Genomic DNA, 19,570 nt, shown 5'->3' on the forward strand with positions numbered 1-19,570 from the left:
AAAGTCTAAAACTTTCTGCTTTTGAAACTAGAACATTTCTGAGATTAATCTAAAAACTTCTCAGTGTTTTATATCAAATGTTCGACTTTTGGATCGTGGAAATTTTAACGCTTTTTTAGAGGAAAATTCCTGAAGTTAATCTTAACATTTCTGAGTTTTAAAGTTTTCGAGCTCAGAAATTTCCTTATTTCTTAAAAAAAAAAAAAGCCTAAAGAAGTTTCGGGGGTTCAAACTATTTCTGTTGTCTTTATTTTACCGGTGTACATAATCAGGCTTTAATGACCACCTGCCGATAAATGATCTTAGAGAACATTAGGCTGGTGTGTTTCCTGCAGCTCGTCAGCTGATTTTTCACTCTCTGCTGCCCTCTAGTGTAGGAAGCAGAGAATACATTAGACAGTAGATGACGTCCGTAAAACCTGACATATTTGCAGACAAAAAAAGGAGAAAATAAAAACCAGACACTAATCTCAGTTTGATAGCTCATCGCACTGTTTTATTCAATTACTGACATCTCAGGAGAAGAGGAGAGCTTCGCAGCTCTGCAGTTGGTAAACCACTGTTTTGCTTCCTGTTTTTTTTTCTCACTGTTTTTTTACTTTTATCCATTTTTTTTTTTTAGTTTTTAGTTTTTCATAGCGTTGATGCAACACTGAAAAAAAGCGCTATTTCCAAACGAACACAGGTCCCTCGTTAGTGATATGTAAGAGGCAGAGAAAATCTCACCTGGACGGTTTTGCATGAAACATACCAATGAAAAAAAGGTTCAACCTTTTCTTTTGTCTTTTTTTTTTTCTTTTTGTAGTTTCACATATATTAATAAATATCAATACCAATAAACACTCAAAAAAGAAAAACCCAAAATATTAAGTCACAGGTACTGGAAAAAGCTCCACCTTTAAATCACAATGATAAATGTACAAAACAATAGACATCTCATATAAATGTTAATGTTTTTTTTTTTTAAGTTTAGAGACTTAAATCTCACTTTAGAAGAAAGTAGTGGATAAAACTAAAGTCGGAGAATCAGTATTTCCTGAGGTTTATGGGTTCCCCTTTAAAGGCCAGAAGAGGGGAATGGCTTTCATGTTACCAGGAGATGTTACAACAGGTCAAAGTGAACCTTTCAGGGCACCAGTCGGATTAAGGACGAGGAGTTTTCCCCGACAACACGCCAGGATACTAAGTCAATACGAGCACTTATAGTAGAATAATAAATGTACCGACATCCCACCGTTCTCTGCTCACTCTGTTTAGGCCACAACAGGGTTTAAAACTGTTAAAGTCATCTTAATCCTTAATAAATCTTTGCTGGTCCACTTTGAGAAGTTGTGAAGCTCCCCCTTGTGTTTTTTTTTTTCCTTTTTCTCTTAAATATTACCATTTTAAATGCTGGAAGCCACCACAGCGCCGTCGTGCACGGCTCGCTCTGACCGCGTGACCGAGTCGTCGGAGAGGTCACGATGCAGTGAAACAACAGAAAGCAAAAACTCTCTAAGCGAATGAACACAGATCAGGGCGAGGGGAGGATAGATGAGAGGAGCGGGCGAGAGGGGGGGAAAGAATAAGATGCAAAAAACAAACAAAAAACGCAAAATATTCTCAAAAACTGTACATGTAAACATCACACTTTCACTGAGTCCAAAACCAGAGAGGGAAAATACAAAGCTTCACACAGGTTTACAGTACGAACCCCTGCACAGAGCTACAGTCTCTTACCAGTGCAGGAGAGGCAACAACTCAAATAATATAAATAACAATAGAAGTTATACAGACCATCACAAAATGATAAGTTAAAACAGGCAAGGGCTAAAACCACTTTGATTTTTTTAACAGTGCTGTACCCACAGAAAAAGAAAAGGTTCAAAACATCTTTTATCACTCTTTGTACAGCTATACAGTACATTTATCTGACCACTTTAGCAATCCACAAGCTACCAGGGCATTTTAGTCAACACCAATAGATTACATTGTCAAGTCAATACAAAGAGCAAAAAATCATTGGGCGTCGTTGGGAAATATAACAAAACAACAACATGACGACAAGTTTTTTCGCTGTTGGTCACAGTAACTTCAGCACACAGCTAAACGTGTTTGCTCAGCGGGGGGTCGGAGGGCACGGGAGCCGATCTGCAGGCGGGGGTTTGGTTTGGACGGACGGGCCTCAGCCTGGCGCTGAGCTGCAGGTGGAGAGGAGGAGAGGTTCTGCTACGCTAACGAACAGGACGTGGAAGACGTGTGAGCGCTCGTCTGCGGTTACGTCCTGAGGGGTGTCGCAAAAATACCAGAGGAGGCGGCGAGCTGATTTTATCGGAAAAGATTCAGCTTCAGAGCTGCTGACGACGGTGAAAATGATCAGATCAGATCAATATTTGAGCCTAAACTGTGTAGAAAAGCACAACAGATCCCACAATGTCATTAATTAGATCAAAATTAAGCTTAACTGGAAAACTGCGGCTGTGTTTTACAGTAAAGTTACACTGTAAAAAATTAACAGTAATTTTTTTCTTTTTTCAGTCATATTTTCACCATTTTATTCATACATTTACAAATGTCAGAGTTCCAAACTAAGTATTTAATTCAGAAGCTAAATATTTAGCTGATACCTATTAGCAAAATGTTTAGCTAATTGCTAAATATTTAGTCAAATATTTGGTTTATAGCTAAATATTTAGCTCATGGCTAACTATTTAGCCTATAAGAAAATATTTAAATCCAAGCTAAATATTTAGTTAATATGCAAAATGGCTTGCCAATAAGCAGAAATGGAATCTCAAAATAAAAGCTGGGTTTTGAGGGCCTGTATACAAACTCCTATTTATAAATGGCACCAGATAGTCCGATACGTTTGGTTCAATTAAGGACAAAAACTGCAACATTTGTTACATTTTTAGTTGTTGCAGTTTGCTTTCACACTGCACTGTGTGAAACGATCCAAACTAATTAAAAAGGCTGTTCCCCTTCTCACCTGTGGGGGCGCTGAACCAAGAACTACTCAAGGAAACAACATGAATTGAAGGAAAAAACTAGCTTTAGCAGAACTAGTGTTTAGTGCTTTGGGGTCAGAGCAACTAACTTTTTAGCTAGCTTGACTTATGTTTGCAAACCAAAGAACAACGTCCTTACGAAAAAATTGTGTGCTTAGTTTCTCCATATATGGTTTTAGTTTTACTTCATTTAATAAGTAATGGGACATATAATATGGAATCTGTTGTGTGTTTTTATAGACAAAGTTAGATTTGAATCAGATCATTTTTATAATGTCCTGATTTTTGAAGCCCTAGAACTGAAAGGTGGAATGTACTGTGTGTATTGATTTTCTTCAGAAATGTATCCGTTAGTACTTCATTCTCCTAAAATTACAAATTTATTGAGATAATATTGTGGCATTATTCTCGTATTATTTCAGCTTTGTAGTTGTATGACTTTATTCTAACAATAAAGAAAAAAAATCTTATCCTTCATCATAGAGTTGACCCAAATTCAACATCAAAAATAAATAGAAACTGTAAAACACTCTTGTAAAACAACATGGCCGCCCTTCAAACTATGGAAAGCCAGAGTGCATTGGTAAAAAAAAAAAATCAATATTTTCCACTAAAAAAAATCTTCAAAAACCAAAAATTCGATTAAACGTTAAAATTGATTATAACCCAGCCCCACATCTATCTAATGCTTTAGGAAGCTTTCTCCTGACTGATACCTTGATTATTTCTCTTTGTCTCATTTTACATCACAGAAACTTTGCATTTTAACTTGCAATAGATTTTTCATTTTCGCTACATGCCAAACAAATGTTGCAGACATTTCTGAACGTAGAGTTCAGGTCTGAGCCTCTGTTTTGAAACACCCCTCGGACAGGACATGGACGGAAAAGGACATGTTTGCTATATCTGTGTGTGAACTGAAGCTGAGATCTCAAATGAGGTATTGACACGCTGAAGCCACCATCTTAAATTTCCCTAATCCTGAGCTATAAAGTGCTTCCAAACTTGCAATAGATGATAGAAAGTAAATGGGAATGTTGCTCGGCCCAGTCATAAGAAGACAAATAAAAGAACCGTTAGGTCATGCGAGTTCAACTTGGAAACCAGACGGATGAAAAACACGTGTGAAAAGTTTTAAAGATACAGAAATATATTTCCTATCATTTCAGACTAATCGATAAGGTGCAAGCCGCTTTGTGGCCGCTCGAAGAGTCAGTAGCTGCGTTTCCATTAACCATAAAATTGCGCAAATTGAAATGATGAAAATAAATTTGCTTAAAGGAAACATGGCAATTAAAAAAAAACTCTTGTCGAAAAAATTATTAGGGTGAGGTGGTTTTATGGCCGTAGCGAAATTGGTTTATCTGCAATAGACACACTGGAGTCACATGATCAACAACCGGATGTTACTACTGGCAGAAACCACAAAAGACAACAGGAAGTAGTTGGAAGATGATGCCATGCCATGTTTTTTAATGACTTATCGCGAGAACAAACTTATTCATGGGTGATTTTAATCACCCATGAATTAATTTTAATTTTATTACTTACGACATTAGTGGAATATTGAGTTTTGTGCTTATTTGTAATGAGTGCAGTTGGTAGCACCACAGGCGTCTCTCCATTGACAGCATTGCACAAATTAAAATTTGTTTAATAGAAACACGCCAATTTAAAAATGTTTTAATAAAACATTCTTAGGCTAGGATGTGGTTGTTTTTTCAGCCGTGTCGAAATAGATATATTTTCAAAAATTGCAATAAAGACACTTTTTTCTCATCACACGAGTCATATGACGAGCCGCCGGACGTTCCCACTAGCAGAAACAACGAAGAAGACGACAGGAAGTGGTATTAGGATGATGGTGTGTTTTTTTTTTTTGTTTCGTTTTTTTAAGGCAATCTGCAGCTGGCTCCACCAGAGCTCTCACAGCATAAAAAGTTCATAAAAAGTTGTGTATTATCCAACGAGTTAAATCCGTAGTTCATCTGCAAAATCCCCACATATGTTGCGCCAACCCCTGAATGAAACGCAGACGTCTCCTCTGACTGGTGACTGAATTATAAATATCTCATTTAACAGTTTACATCCGTCGTTGGCATGTTTTTTTAAAAGACTTTTGGTGTGATTTTAATTAAATTTCTCCTCTAATGGAAACACAGCAGTTGCGAAATTGTGTATTTTGCGACATTAGTGGAAGATTTACGCACATTTGTAATGGAAACGCAGCTTCTGTTAGGAATGTTTCAGCTGACTGACTTAAATCTTCACAGGTTGTACAAACTGGGTCACTCCACTTCCACTCTGCAAACACGAAATCAGCACAACATTAAGACAGCTGGAAAACACACCTGCACACACACACACACACACACGCACAGACAGTTTTGTGCCGAGTGACTCACCAGTAGGAGATGTTCGTCTGTGCTCTGACACTCTGTACAAACACACACCGTAGCAGAAAGCCGGGAGAGTAAACTGCGATGCGATCGCATCTTCTTCAGATTGTCTCTTGCTTCTTGTCGAACAGCGTGTGTCAGGACGCGATGAAGAACGCGGGGACGCCGCCGAGGTCGTCGGGACAGACGGGCAGACGGAGGGAGGTGGAGGAGGGGGAGGAGGAGTGCGTGCAGCCTGTCAGCAGCAGACGCGCCTAAGCTTCACTCTGTGTGCCTTTTTTTTAAAAAAGAAACCTATAGAAAACGCTTCAAAACACGCAAAAGTAAAACAAGACGTGCAACATCGAGTCTCGTTTTTCTGCCAGGTCCTTTCTGTCACAACAAGAACGACTGATGGCGCCTCAGTCATGAGGTCGGCACTGACGACGAACAACAACATTGAAATTGGCTACAATGCTGCATTAGATATCTCTTCTTTTTACAAACTCGACTGTTGGAGCAAAAGACGGCTGAGGTGAAACTCCTTCATTTTAAAAACAAATTAACTCCATATTGCACCTTTTTCTTTTACTTCCCACTAGCACTGGTTCCTGACCAAACAGTCTAAATATTATATTAATCTTTTTCTCTCTGACAAGTAGAGGTGCATCTCAGTTAATAATAATAATAATTATATCACTGAAAAGTGTATTTATTCCACCAGTTGAATTTAAATTGTGAAACTCAGAGATTAATTACACATCCATACATATTTTAAGCATTTATCAATGTGATGGAGGCCCAAAATCCAATATTCTTATCTCAAGAATGCTATTGTACTTTTTCCTTTCACCAAACTTTCCATTAAAAAGCTACTTGAAAATCCTGATTGCACTTTAAATATTAACTATGTTAAAATCCATTGTTTTAGGGAAGGATATGTGCTGCAATCCAAATGTTTTTGTAAGATCAGATTAAGTTTAAATTTGAAAAATCTGTCATTTTTTGCCACAACAATCACAAAAAAATCACCATGAAATCCTGGAGGGACTTATTATAAGTATATGTAATAAAGAAATCAGTTTCTCAGAACATATGAATATTACATGTTCACGGACCACTGTAGTTATGCATTTATGGAAAGTTGAGTGGAAGGAAAAAATGGAATAATTACGTTTGAGAATTATCAGAAACATTAACGTATCATTTTAAATAAGACATGAGTTCCACTTTGAATTGAAATACTGGAATAAATAACCAATTCAACGACTTTCTAATTCATCAGGATGGATTTCTGACCCACATTTCCTAAAATTTTTCTGCCTTGACAACAAACAGCCTGCCATAGAGAGTTTTACACAAAAAATAACTGAAAATAAAATCAACCTAGCTAAAGACATTCTTACAAATCTGTCAGATTTTTTTTGTCACTGTGTTTAGGTTAATCCTTTCGTTCGTTCTTGTATTTTTTATTTTATTTTTTTGGCGTACGTTGTAAAATCAGCAGCTGTTGAGGTTAACACGGTGTTAAAGTTAGAAATGACTCGATTCAGAATAAAACCCGATTAAACCTGCACTGCACACGTTTTCTGGTTTAACACCAGAAATAACAGTGTTGATTCGCTAATTTGATGTTTTTGGGGTTAAACTAATCCAACACCTCATCAATACACATCGTTTTTTTTTTTTGTTTTTTTTTTTTCTGATCATCGCTTCCTGAGACAAATGGAGGTTTCCACTGGTGTGATGAAGTTGATGGGATGGCTACACAAAGCAGGGCACTAAGGTCAACCAAATGCATAAATCGTCATGTTTCAGCCCGTGATATGTTTCAGAACATAGCCGTGTGGGAACAGGTGGAGGCTCCATGCCTACGTTACCCACGATGCACTGCAGCATCGCTCATGTAGGATCGTGTCTTTGTGTGTGAACGTCTGCCAGGATGTGAGAGACACAGAGGAGGACAGGCTGAGGGGGGGAGGGCGTTGGCACGGTTTGGTTTGGACTCAGTTCTGCTGCAGGATCAGGTTCTCCAGCTCGTCCGCCGAGCGGAGCAGGAAGGCCGCGGACTCCCGGTACCCGGCAATGAGCTGCCTCACCGCCGTCACCTCCGGAGGGCTGAGCTGGGCGGACGCCCCACCGCCGCCGCCGCCCTGACCGTGACTGTTGGAGGCGGAGGAGGACGAGGAGGAGGACGAAGAGGAGTTTGGGCCGACGGACTTCATGCTCAGATCTGTGGGACCTGCGGAGGCAACAGATTGAACATTCGGCTTACTTCTTAAACTAAGCACGTCTTTATGCTGGACAATGAATCAATAATAACTTAAATCACGATAGACACGTGATCAATATCAATACATTTGATAGATTCAATACATAGAATATTCAGTGAACTCTGACCCAGAACCTCTAACAGCTAAAGCAAAGTGGAGTGGCACCAACTGACTCACTCAGTCTTTGGTTACCTAGCAACTCACTCACTCTTTGGTTACCTAGCGACGATCTGCCACAGCAGCAGTTTAAAATTCCGCCTATTTGTCTCATAATTGTTTAAAAATAAAAAACAACAGTGTGGAGTGAAAGCTGTGGATAAAACAGGAACGGTCACGCCATCAGGTCGGGATTATTTCAGATATTTGAAACTAAAAACTGACCAATGATTATTGACATCGACTGATATGAGACATTCATGTCATTACACGTTTTTCAGCCATGTTGTCCAGCCCTACTTTACGTCTGGGTGGGTTTTTAAGAGCTTGGGCTTTTTTTTTTTTTTGAAGGACTGGAGACCCAAATTGAAGTGCAAAAATGTGCAAAATGTGAATTTTGCATAAAATTCACATGTATTATGGTTTGCTGTGTTTTTGTTAAATCCTACAGTTTTGTTTGTTCATTTCTGGAACTTCCAGGAGTATTTTGAGTAGCTGATTATGATTGGTTCTCTTTCATCCAAGGAATACTCTGATTGGATGAAGAAGATCCATCTGTGATTGGCTGCCATTGTGGTTTATTTACACAGGCTTTCAGTGGTGAATGCAGCTATCTGCATGTTAACAATGTAAAATACCCGTCAAATTTTGCATCTTTTTGGCTCTCTTGTTGTTCCATAGGAGCTGGACAGCCACAGTCGGGCATGCCAAGCATTTATTTACCAAGTGAACACCACAAATTATTATTTGTTTACATAAATATATGCACTCACATCAGTTTCACTGCACAGTTAAACTGGTGGTACAAAGAAAAGGCTTCAGAAATGCAGTTTCAGGGCAAAACTGTATGAGAATGTTTAATTATCCATATTCACTACAGGTGCAAAGCCCTCACACAATGCCACACTGAAAACACAGAATAATCTAAACTTTAGTTTGAGTACATTTAGTCTACACTCTGTTGCCTGGCAGGACGGTAGATGAACTCTATCAACTTCTTTAGTGGAAGATAATGCTGCTTCTACATATGAATAAAAACTAAACCTTTTTGCACATATTTACTAGCGGTGCCTATAAATGTGTCGAGCGTTTTGAACAATTTATTCCATACATCTTAAATAAAATAGATTTCTGAGCAAGTCATTGGCAGATGAAATTAAAAACATTGCCTCAGTGGGACTTACTGGCATTTATCTGCCTTCTCTTTGACACATCCCATGTTTTTTTAATAGCTTTATGTAAAATCTTCATGTTGAAACATTTAAAACTGATTAAACATTAAAACTGCGGATGTGGTTGAAGTGTGAGTAACAGTGTGAGCAGTGAAAACAGCAGAAGGTGGACAACGAAAGCTGTAAGACCTGCAATATGTGAACGTATATTAGTTAAATATTGGAACAAGCTGGGATTTATACTGTAGAAACTACATGAAAAGAAAAATATACTTATAAAGTTTGACTGAAAATATTGAATATTTAGGAAATATACTACTGTGGTTATTATTATCTAATTTTGCAAGTTTGAAGTATAAAGCTTAAGAGAGGAAAACAGAGTTTATTTATCATCAATCTGAAACTGAATACTAACAAAACAATGGATTTTATGGACAAAATTTGATAAAAATTTAGAGATAAAGAAAGTCAAGTCAGATCAAAAGAATACTAGTCCATGTATGTTCAAATGTCAAGAACATTTTGTATGTAATTAAAAGGTACTAATATAAGAGTACAGGAGGATTAGGGCCACTGAAAAAAGTCACAATTTTGATTTTAATCTCAGAATTCAGATTTTTGTTCTCATAATCCTGACTTTTATCTCACAATTATTATTTTAATCTCTCAGTTTATATAGATGCATTTTATATACATATCTGTGCTATACTTTTTTATTACAAACAGTTATGGTTTATTGCATTTTTAAAAAAAAGATTTTTCCATGTAATGTTCACCTCACACAGTGATAATGTCTCACACTCATTAAACTGCAAAAAAATGTAAAAAGTATTTTAAAATACTTTCAGGTGTTCCTAGTTTCATCACCACCAAAACAGTTCCTACATCCATTTGAAGGGATTTTTGTCTTATTTTACCCAGTGTGTCTCCTGCTGCTGTAGGACTGATGGTTTTGTGTTGAGTTTATTCAACCTTCAGTCCCATTGTTTCAGCTCACAGCTTTCAAACTTAGAATTAAATGGCATCTTAAATCTGTCAGATTTCCTGTATAAAATGGTGCAGGAACATATAAATTTGCATATGTCTCCATTAGAAAGCTCTACAACTCCACATGTTGTTCAGAACGACTTGCAGTTTTCATACAGCTCTTGTTCATTCGAGGCTTCAGTTCTTGTTGCCTGTCCTACTGAGAGCTCTCTAGAAAAGCCAGGAATCACCATGGCAACCAGTGACAACATTTTCTCCTCTCTGATTACCGATATAGGTTCGTTTTTCTCATCAAGACCATTTAAAATTGTAAAAGCACTACAGAGGGAAGTTGAGGTCAGATTTTCTAACGTCCTTTTGAATTAATTGAACCAGGCGTTAAAAAGCATTAAAGTTACCCCTCTGTCTGCCATGTTTGTTCTGGACTCACCGTTGGTTTGTGCAGCACTGGAGCTCTGCTGGGTGCTGCCGACTGTCCCGTATCCCCGCAGGTTGTAGTTGAGGCCTCCGTTGGTGTAAAGTTGGTCTTGGGCAAAAGCTGCGCTGGCGATAGTGAACCCTGACGGCGCCACAGGAGCTGGATCCCTTGTGATGGGCTTGTCAACGGAGGCAGGCTCGTCCTGGGAGAAATACGCTTGTTTTCAATTTGGGTAGAACAATGTACACAGATTATGTATATTATTACGACCATCTGTTAAACAGAATGACCTGTCGATGCTTGGACTCTATTGTAGACATGTTTCGTGTTGTCGTTTACATGCGGAAATTTCTTGCATGTGCACAAAGCTGGAGGGAAAAAAGTCTATTCTTTTATTTTCATCTGTTGCGATAGAACAAATCCGTTAAAGTAAAACCTGGAGATGTTGGTATTATTAATTTAGTAAAGAGTAAAGGGAAAAATAACACAGAAAAACCATAAAATAACCTGTATTCTATTTTTCACTCTATGTCGACTACTCTACACACAGACTGGTTGTCATAGCAATTGACTGACAACAGCTCCACTAATGTATCAAGATTAAACACCAAAAAACACGCAAACATTTCCCACACAAAGAACTGAACATTCTGTCTGTTACAGTTTTATGTTTTCAGCCTTGATGTTTATTTTGTAATTATTGATAAGTGATCATCTGAGCACAGCGGTGGCCGATTAGCTAATCAAAACTAAAATAAACTGTTGTACTGATCTGATCTGTCACAGAGTTGGTGTGTTGGCCGTCTTTTCTCTAACTGAACCAAAACACATCCAATTCTGCAGCACATCTACATGCTAAGGTTGTCAAAGTCAAGCTAGCATAACTGAGCTACTTCCGTCTCTCTCACTATTTTTTTCTTAATTAAAACTTTATTTAGTTGTCACAGAATTGACAATTACTAGCAAAGCACTGCGCCCCTTTTTCTTTTATGTATCACAGATACATTTAAGATTTAGCACGATATATTGACAACTGGACAGCTAAACCCAATGATAGTCATTGTTGGAGAGCAGCTTTTTGCCCTCCAGCAGGAAGTTGCCAATTATTTCACTTCTATGATGGGAAACATTAGTCATAATCTGCTAGTGGAACTAGTGTTTGTAATCAATATTAATGAATTATTGACTTCAAACAAGCTCCTATATTTTACTGAAAAGTTACTTGTTAGGTAGTTTTCTCTTACCTCAAGTGTACTAAGAAACTACACCAAAAATACTTTTGCAGTGAAACAGTAATTTCCTGTCTAATATATTCAACCCAACAGCCATGGTGAAAATGCCGTCCATCCTGTTTACTTCACTTGTGACTGGTCGTAATGTTTTGCCTCATCGGTGTATGTGCGTCGTTTGTTTTGTGCAGTTTTTGGTTACTGATGGTTGTGCAGTCTCCTAAATCCCCCCTGGGTGTATTCAGACACTCCGCCTGCCGAAACGTTTACCGTCGGTTGGTAGACGTCGAGCCGCATCCTCTTGGCAGCGTTCCGGGTTTCGCTCTCACAGGCGGCAGCGAGGATGTTCTCAGCCATGGCAGAGGTGAGGTGAGGGGGCGTTGGACGGATCTGCTGACATGTTTGGCAGCATTATTCATACTTTTTCATAGAAAGGAGTTTAACTGGGGTGATAACTTTTCTTTTTCTTTTTACCTCGAAGCCGCCTTTTTTCATGCGGCGACAGGATTTGAGGTAGGTGCGGATGCGCTTGCGGGAACGCTCCTGGAACTCCGGGAACTGGCGGCTGCAGGACTCAATGATGGCCTGGATCTTCTCCTTGGGTTGCTTGGAGATGGGCACCATGCGGTCCAGATTCTCATCCACAAACAGACGCACAAACATCTGACAGACGCCATGAGCAAGGGGGAGGGGAGATAGAGCGAGAGAGAGAGAGAGAGAGAGAGAGAGAGAGGGGATGTGGAGCAGAAAGAATGGAGAGAGGGGGAGCGAGGTCGAATGATGTGTGAGAAACAAAAGGCAGAAAAGAGGAGGCGGGGATGATGGGGAGCGAAAGAGGAGAGGCAGGGGGTGGAGGAGTAGAAATAAAGTCAGTGGATAAAATCTCTGGTGTTTGCTTTTTCCCTCACATTTGCATTTCTGCAACTCTCCTGTTATATTGGTTTTTCTGAGGCTTGTTCAGGCTCAGACAGTAAATCACACAAAGCAAGCAGAACAGTTTGGGATGCATTTCTCACAGCTTTGTATAATACCAGCTCAAAGTAACACATTTCATCATAGGACACATAAACACTAAGGTGTCTTCACACCTGATAGTCTGTAGACTCAGTTCAACTGGTGGTCAAAGTTGCAACATTTGTTGTATTTTCAGATGTATTGTGTCAGATGAACCAAATCATTTGAAAAACCTGTTCCCCTCCTCGCCTGTGGGGGCGCTGCACAAAGAACTACTGAAGGAAACACCATGAAAACCCCTGAAGAAGACAATGAACAAAATGTAAACAAAGCTGGAGTAGCATCAGATTTTAGTGATTGTGGGAACTTTTGTCTTTGGTAAAGACCACTAACCATTTATCCAGTTAGCAAAAGACTGTTGAGTTTGTTTTGGTTGCTGTATCTACCCAGAATGCCCTGCACTACAGTTGGTGTCCTACTTTTGGAGCAATCTCTGGTCTGGTTGGTATTCACATCGTGCATCGGAACCGCACCAAAGTTCACTTCTACCGAACCAAGACAGAGGTTTTCAGGTGGTCCAGAGTTCACTTTTTTGGTCCGATCATCCATTCACACCTCCCCAAATGAACCGGAACTTCCACACAAATGGACTAGAGTTTGATTAAAGTGGACTGAACAAGGCTGGTGAGAATACACCTTAAGATCAAACCAATTAACTACACGAGCTGCTTTATGCCAAGTTCTTTAAAAATTATTAATCACAGACAAATGTTATCCAAACCAGTAATATTTCGTGGGTGATGTCAGCTTAAGTTATGACCACTTCGGCATTATGTTCGGCCATCTTGGATTTGTCTGCTTCCTCCTCCCCTGTTTTCTTTCTCAGTGTAACCAAAACAATGTCATAAAACAACCACCACAGGGAGTTCGATTAACAAAAACTGTTAATCCAGAATATCTACAACATGCAGAGCAGATAGTTTGTCCACCTCTGCTCCAAGGACATCCAAGGACTGAACCAGTACCAACACTCTTTCAGTGTGAGTGACCTTAGGTTGGGACCACAGCTGTTTTGCTGAGAGTGTCCCATCAGTCAAACTAAGGGTTGTGGGAGCAGGACTTCTGGAGAGATACAGCTGGTTCCAAACGTGAAGCAACAGGCCAATTTTGTTCTGTTATTTAGCAGAAAGTCCTAAAGGGGATGGATTTAACTTAGTTTCCTGAAGTTACATGATTTCCCATTTGATATGGCAGAGATGTTTGGCAGTATCAGTTTGACTGGGTACTCACATTGAAGGCTTTGAGTCTCTCAGGATCCATCCCCTCAGCGTCATTGATCCTGTCGTTGTCGTCATGGTCGTCGTGATCGTCGTCATCGTCGTCGATTATTTGCGCCCGACTGGAGGTCAAGTCCTCAGCGCTCATGCTCAGTTCTGTTTTCACCAAGTCATAACTCCCTGAGCTGTAAGGAGGCGACTGAAGACAAACCAGAATCACGTTATTGATTAATCTATTGATTATTCTGACAATAAATCAATAAACTGGATTAAAAAATTGGCACATTTTGCAGATTTTTTAATTCAGTCTTTAATATAAAATAATGATACATTAAAGGCTGGACAATAAATCAATTACAATATCTCACATGATCAATGTCAATAGAAAATATGTCTGATAAAATATTCAATAATTTTATTTAACTCTGATCCAGAACTGCAAGACATTCTGGAACATGTAAGCAGAGGAAAGTCTTTAGCCGCTCAACCTCTAACAGCTAGCTAAACAAAGTTGGTGAAATTAACTGACTCACTCACTCTGTGGTTACCTAGCAACTCACTCACTCTTTGGTTACCTAGCAACAGGCTGCTGGGTAACCTGCCAGCAGCAGTTTAAAGTTCCGCCACTTTGCCTCTTAACTACTTCAAACTAAAAAACAACAGGTTGGAGAGAAAACTGTGGATAAAACATGAAAGGTCAGAACCAAACGTTTGGCGGTATTTCAGATATTTAAAACAAAAACTAATCAGTAATCGTGATCTGTTTTTCAGTCATATCTATCCTTATATGCATCAAAAGTCAAAATTTCCTTGTTTTTTTTCTAGACAATTTCTGAAATTAATCTTAAAATGTCTGAGTTCTTTTGTGAAAATTTACTCCTCCTTTTAGTTCCATCTAAACAGCCCAAATGCGGCATCATAAAACCGTGCAGGGATGATCTGTTGGTTAATTTTGGATTAACTAAAAAATAATTAGATATAAAAAGGTGCTTAATAGGATTTGAAACACTTGAAACTAAAACAATGCAACTTGAGAAGTATTGAGTAGAACATATTTACAGACAAAACAGGTTTCTTTTTATCGTTAATGCAAAATGTATTTATTTTTGTTCATTTTTGGCTTGTTTACTCACCTAATATTGTTCTTTCAGCAAATGGCCTGTTTTGAGTCTCTTAATGATTAATCAATTACTTTTAAGTCTGTTAACGATTAATAAAATACTTTTGATTAATCATTAAGTAATTGATTAATCTGTTAACGATTAATTGAACACTTTTGGGCATGTTATCGATTAATCGATCACGAAACTGGTTGATTTAAATAGTTGATTTAGGCTGATTAATCGTTTCAGTTATTATAAATTACAAGCAAAGAATGAGATCCCTCAGAGAGAAGCTCGGTTTCCCCCTCACCTTGTTGGAGAACTCTGTTTTGATGGGGAACTTCTTGTTGGGCTCTGCTGCGTAGCTGTTCGGCGGCGAGCTCCCGGCCGGCAGCAGTCTGTCGCTCAGATTCACTGGCTGCTGATCCTCGGAGGACGACGAGGACGAGGTGGTGCTGAAGTCCAGCGGCGCGCTCAGCCCGTTCTCTGCCACCTCCCTGTAGGAAGCCCCGCCATCTTGGGGGTTCGCACCCGCAGCCAGCGCCTCCGGCGAGGTCAGGGCCGGCAGCCCGTTGGCGCTGCCACTCTCCGAGGAGTCATCATCTGGCAGAGAGGGCGAAGACGCACCGATGAGCTGTGAGAGTGTTTTGTCATCCTTTAGCATTAATTCAGCTTTGTTTACAACAGAAAGCTTTGGAGGGGGGGGGAACTGCTGCAGGGGGAAGAGGCTTCCTGCCTCCTGCTGCGCGCTGTGGATTTGTAAAGGAAGTGTGCATTAGGGTCAGCTGTCAGGATAAATAAAAGCTGAAGTCGAAGGAGGGAATTTTATATAAAAGAGTGAAATGAGGAGAATTGTAGCTCTTAACAAAGATAAGTGAGTGTATTTCACATTATTTATGCTTGTTTGACCAATGAATCACTTCCATCATCCTGAAAACCAATTCCCCGCGTTCAGAATATGTTTATAATCTGGCCTTTGTCCCACTTCCTAAAGCTGTGGACCCTAGAAGCAAGGGGTGCACAGCGGATGCAGGCAGCACCCACTGAACGACTGGATTTATCTGGATTAAGAAACAGGCAAGCTGTTTCCTGCACAGAACCAATCTGCACAATCTGTACCGCACACGTCATTTCTACAGCAGAAGAGAGATAAACAAAGATAAAAAACAAACAAGTAATCAAGTAACAGGTAATGCAAAAACGCTTTGCAAGACGTTTACATTTGAAAAGTTAGACCTGCTCTGCAAAAACACAAAACAATTTTGGTTTAGTTTCTAATGCAAATATTTTACTAAACTTAAAATAAAACAAAAGTAACTTAGAGGTAAGTTTTCAGCACAATATAGCAGCTTGCTTTACGTCAATAATTCACTAAGACTTGTGGGAAAATTACTGCTTTCTCAGGCAGATTATTTCACTTATAACAAGACATTTTTCCCATATTATAAGTGAAATAATCTTCCTTTTTCATCAACATTAAGATATTACTTACTTAAAACAAGCTGTTATACTTTGCTAAAAAGTTTTGTGCATGTGGCTATTAATTTACAAAAGCATTTGGCAGATTTGAGAATTTGCTATTCTTCAAAAAGTGAACATTATTATTATTATTATTATTATTATTATTATTATTATTATTATTATTATTATTATTATTATTATTATTATCTCTCCTTATTTTTGCCTCTTTGTCTTTTTTCTCCATCTATGTCATTTTAAAATGTATTGATAAATGAATCTAGAACCGAATGTAGTGCATGTTTCACTCTGTGGTCTTACCGTCCTCCTCTTTGACGATGGCGGCCGGGTTGCTGACCCGGTCCGCGTTGGGTGGGCTCGGTTCAGGCACTGCTGGCGGCTCCGCTGCGACCCAGGCGGGCTCAGCGTTGTTCATGTCCTCGCTGCTCACCGAACTGTCATCCTGAGGGCCGACAAGGCAGCAAATACAACCAAATACTCACTTACAGTCTTCTTTGCAAAAAGTAGCCAAAGCTTAGTCTGATTAAATGGAGACCGGGTCTGGACTTTGACTAGGACTTCAGCACAGACCAGGATATGATTTACTCTTGTAACAGGTTGTCTTCCAGCTCTAGTACAGCATTTAATTTAATGGCATTTTTATACAGTAGAAATACATATAAATATGCAAATAAACAAATAATTGAATGCCTTTTTAAATAACAAAGTAAACATGTTACTGCCTTCCCTTCCTTTAGTGAACGGTGGATTGTTTGCGGCAAAACGGGAATCTGCAGCTAAAAAATTATAATCTGTTGATGTTTTTTTTTATTAACCAGTTAATAATTGTACAGCAACAGGTGCTGAATAGGAGATTTTTTATACTGAATTTGAATCAGGTAAATCTAAAACTATGTCACTTGAGAAGTTCTGAGTAGAAGATATTTACAGAAAGTTTTTTTTTAATCTTAAATACAAAATGTATGTATATTTTTCAGCTGTGGCTTAATTACTGCTCTGAGTGTCTGTATACTTCAGTTCATCAGGTACTAAATTAGTTGACAATTATTTCCAATCGATTAATCATGATTATTCTGATTAATTGCTTCAGCCCTATAACTTTTGCCACAAACTCCCTAGTTTATTAATTACTTGCAAACTAATAATGGCTCTAGAATCCTATTTTATAACAAATATTAATAAATGCATCATTGATCAACATATTTGTATTGATGTTGCTGATGATGGCATTAATAATGTTGGTTACTAGTTTCTCAAATTGGTGACTTTTTTTTGTTTTTTTTACTTTTTATTTTGTTCTTTCAGAAAAATTGCGTTTGTTGTAGTCTGCATACTTCAGTTCACAATTAATCAGTTACTAAATTATTTGGCGATTATTTCAATAATCGATTGATCACGATTATTCTGATTAATCATTTCAGTCCTACAACATTTTTCCTCAAACTTCCTTGTTTTACTAAATAATTGTTCTAGAATCCCATTTTAAACATAATAAATGGAGCATTGAGCAACATATTTGATGTTTATAGTGATGTTTGTTAGTAGTTTCTCAAATTGGTGACTGCCTGGTGTTTTTATGGCTTTTTGGTTTTGTTTTTGTGTGATTTAAAGCACTTTGAACTGCCTTGTTGCTGAATTGTGCTACATAAAAAAGATCGATTGATTGATACAGGCAATTATGGTAAGAAAATATTTCAACTCATTTAATTCAGGACCAGGAAATAGAAATGTAATATTTGGTTTTTAGGAGGATTAGGAGAATATCAGAGGGTCTGCAGGAGTCTCGGTGTTAACTATGTTTCTTGGAGCATTGCTATTTTTAACTCCCCTACGCAGGGACCCTGAAGATGCAACAAAAAACACGAGTCCATCACTGAGGTAAGGATTTGGAATCCCAAGCTAAACAACTCCAAATCTGACCCGACCTTCAAAAATACAAAACAAGACCAAAAACAAAAGCTTCTTCAACACGGGGGGAAACGGGCCGGTTTGCTCACAAACGACCCGCATTCACTCCGTTCTGTGTCAGCTGGCGTCTCGCTCACAGGCATCGCAGCGACGACTGTGTGACTGGAAGGGAGCAGAAATACGTGCTGTTGTCTCATTCCCCTCACACGAACAGACAAATAGGCCCGGACCCCTGGGAATACGAGTCCATCCCGCTCTGAGAGGGTTTGTGGCGGACTGGAATGCTCACTGACGGCTCTATTAGGCACCAAGTGAGCCGTGCAGGATTAAGGAGAGTCTCTAATCACAACGACTCAACATAACATTAATATCCAGGATTTGGAAGAATCGACAACTGATACATTAGGAAAGGTTAAGACTACAGCATCCTTTGCACATGTATCACAAATATTCCACGTGAAGTAGTATGAAAATATTTCTCCAAAATTTCACTCTAACATTAGTTTCCTGCATCACATCTAGATCTTAAATGCATCAATGAGACTTTTCCAAAGAGCCTTCTGAGCTTTAAACTACAACCCTCCAGGTCTCCTGAAATGCTGACGTCCCACCCTGAAAGCTTAATTATTTAAAAACTATCCCATTAAAACTCAATGATGGGAATCGGTTCCCCAGTACTCACCCACAGATCCCAGTCCGGCTCATCCTGGCTGTGTATTCCTAACTGTTAGAGACTGAGGCCTACACCATCATGACCAAGTGCTGCTTCCCTGCACTTCAGTGAGAGCAGTTCTTGAGTGTTTCTGTCACAGCGGCGACACGTGGGAGGGTCTTAAACACGTGACATCACTGTCATAAAAGCTTCCCTAAATCCTCTACACATCGCTCCTCCTCCCAGCAGGAGGGCTGCTCCCCTCATTTAACGTTCAATCCAAAGTTACAGAGGAATCGTCTCTGATTCAGCTGCACGGGGAGTCTTCTCTTCCCACAGCTTTAACAGAAAATAAACCTAAAGACTTTTATTTATATACATTTTGCTGCTGCATGTGAAGATTCACTCACCCTCTCAGTGGCTGTCATGCACTGCAGTTTCATCTGCTTCAGGTAGGTGGCAGTAAGAGGCATGTTGTAGTCGATGAGGTCCGGCACCAGCGAGGTGGGTCGGTCGTTTTCTAACAAAGACAAGCAGCAAAAGCACACATCTTCCATGAATACAGAGGTAAATCACTCTACCAGAGGTGGGTGGTTA

At 39.1% G+C, this 19,570-nt stretch overlaps 1 protein-coding gene across 4 annotated transcripts in view; it reads right to left on the minus strand.

The window, feature by feature from the left end:
* Positions 1-470: 470 nt before the first annotated feature.
* The window catches only part of nol4la (nucleolar protein 4-like a), a 47,295-nt gene continuing 28,195 nt past the window's right edge, over positions 471-19,570 (minus strand). For 2 of the 4 annotated variants that reach the window (XM_081609211.1, XM_008414400.3), the window contains exons 4-11: positions 19,384-19,493; positions 16,714-16,855; positions 15,245-15,537; positions 13,845-14,030; positions 12,075-12,263; positions 11,871-11,993; positions 10,384-10,573; positions 471-7,607 (exon numbers count right to left, since the gene is read on the minus strand). In XM_081609211.1, the coding sequence (XP_081465337.1) occupies positions 7,372-7,607; positions 10,384-10,573; positions 11,871-11,993; positions 12,075-12,263; positions 13,845-14,030; positions 15,245-15,537; positions 16,714-16,855; positions 19,384-19,493 (1,469 nt within the window). In that variant the 3' untranslated portion in view covers positions 471-7,371. The remainder of the gene's footprint in view (positions 7,608-10,383; positions 10,574-11,870; positions 11,994-12,074; positions 12,264-13,844; positions 14,031-15,244; positions 15,538-16,713; positions 16,856-19,383; positions 19,494-19,570) is intronic. The other 2 variants (XR_534107.3, XM_008414399.3) reach the window with 2 other exon arrangements.

Source organism: Poecilia reticulata, chromosome 7 (assembly GCF_904066995.2).
Source record: "Poecilia reticulata chromosome 7, P_reticulata-male-v2, whole genome shotgun sequence".
NCBI lineage: Eukaryota > Metazoa > Chordata > Actinopteri > Cyprinodontiformes > Poeciliidae > Poecilia > Poecilia reticulata.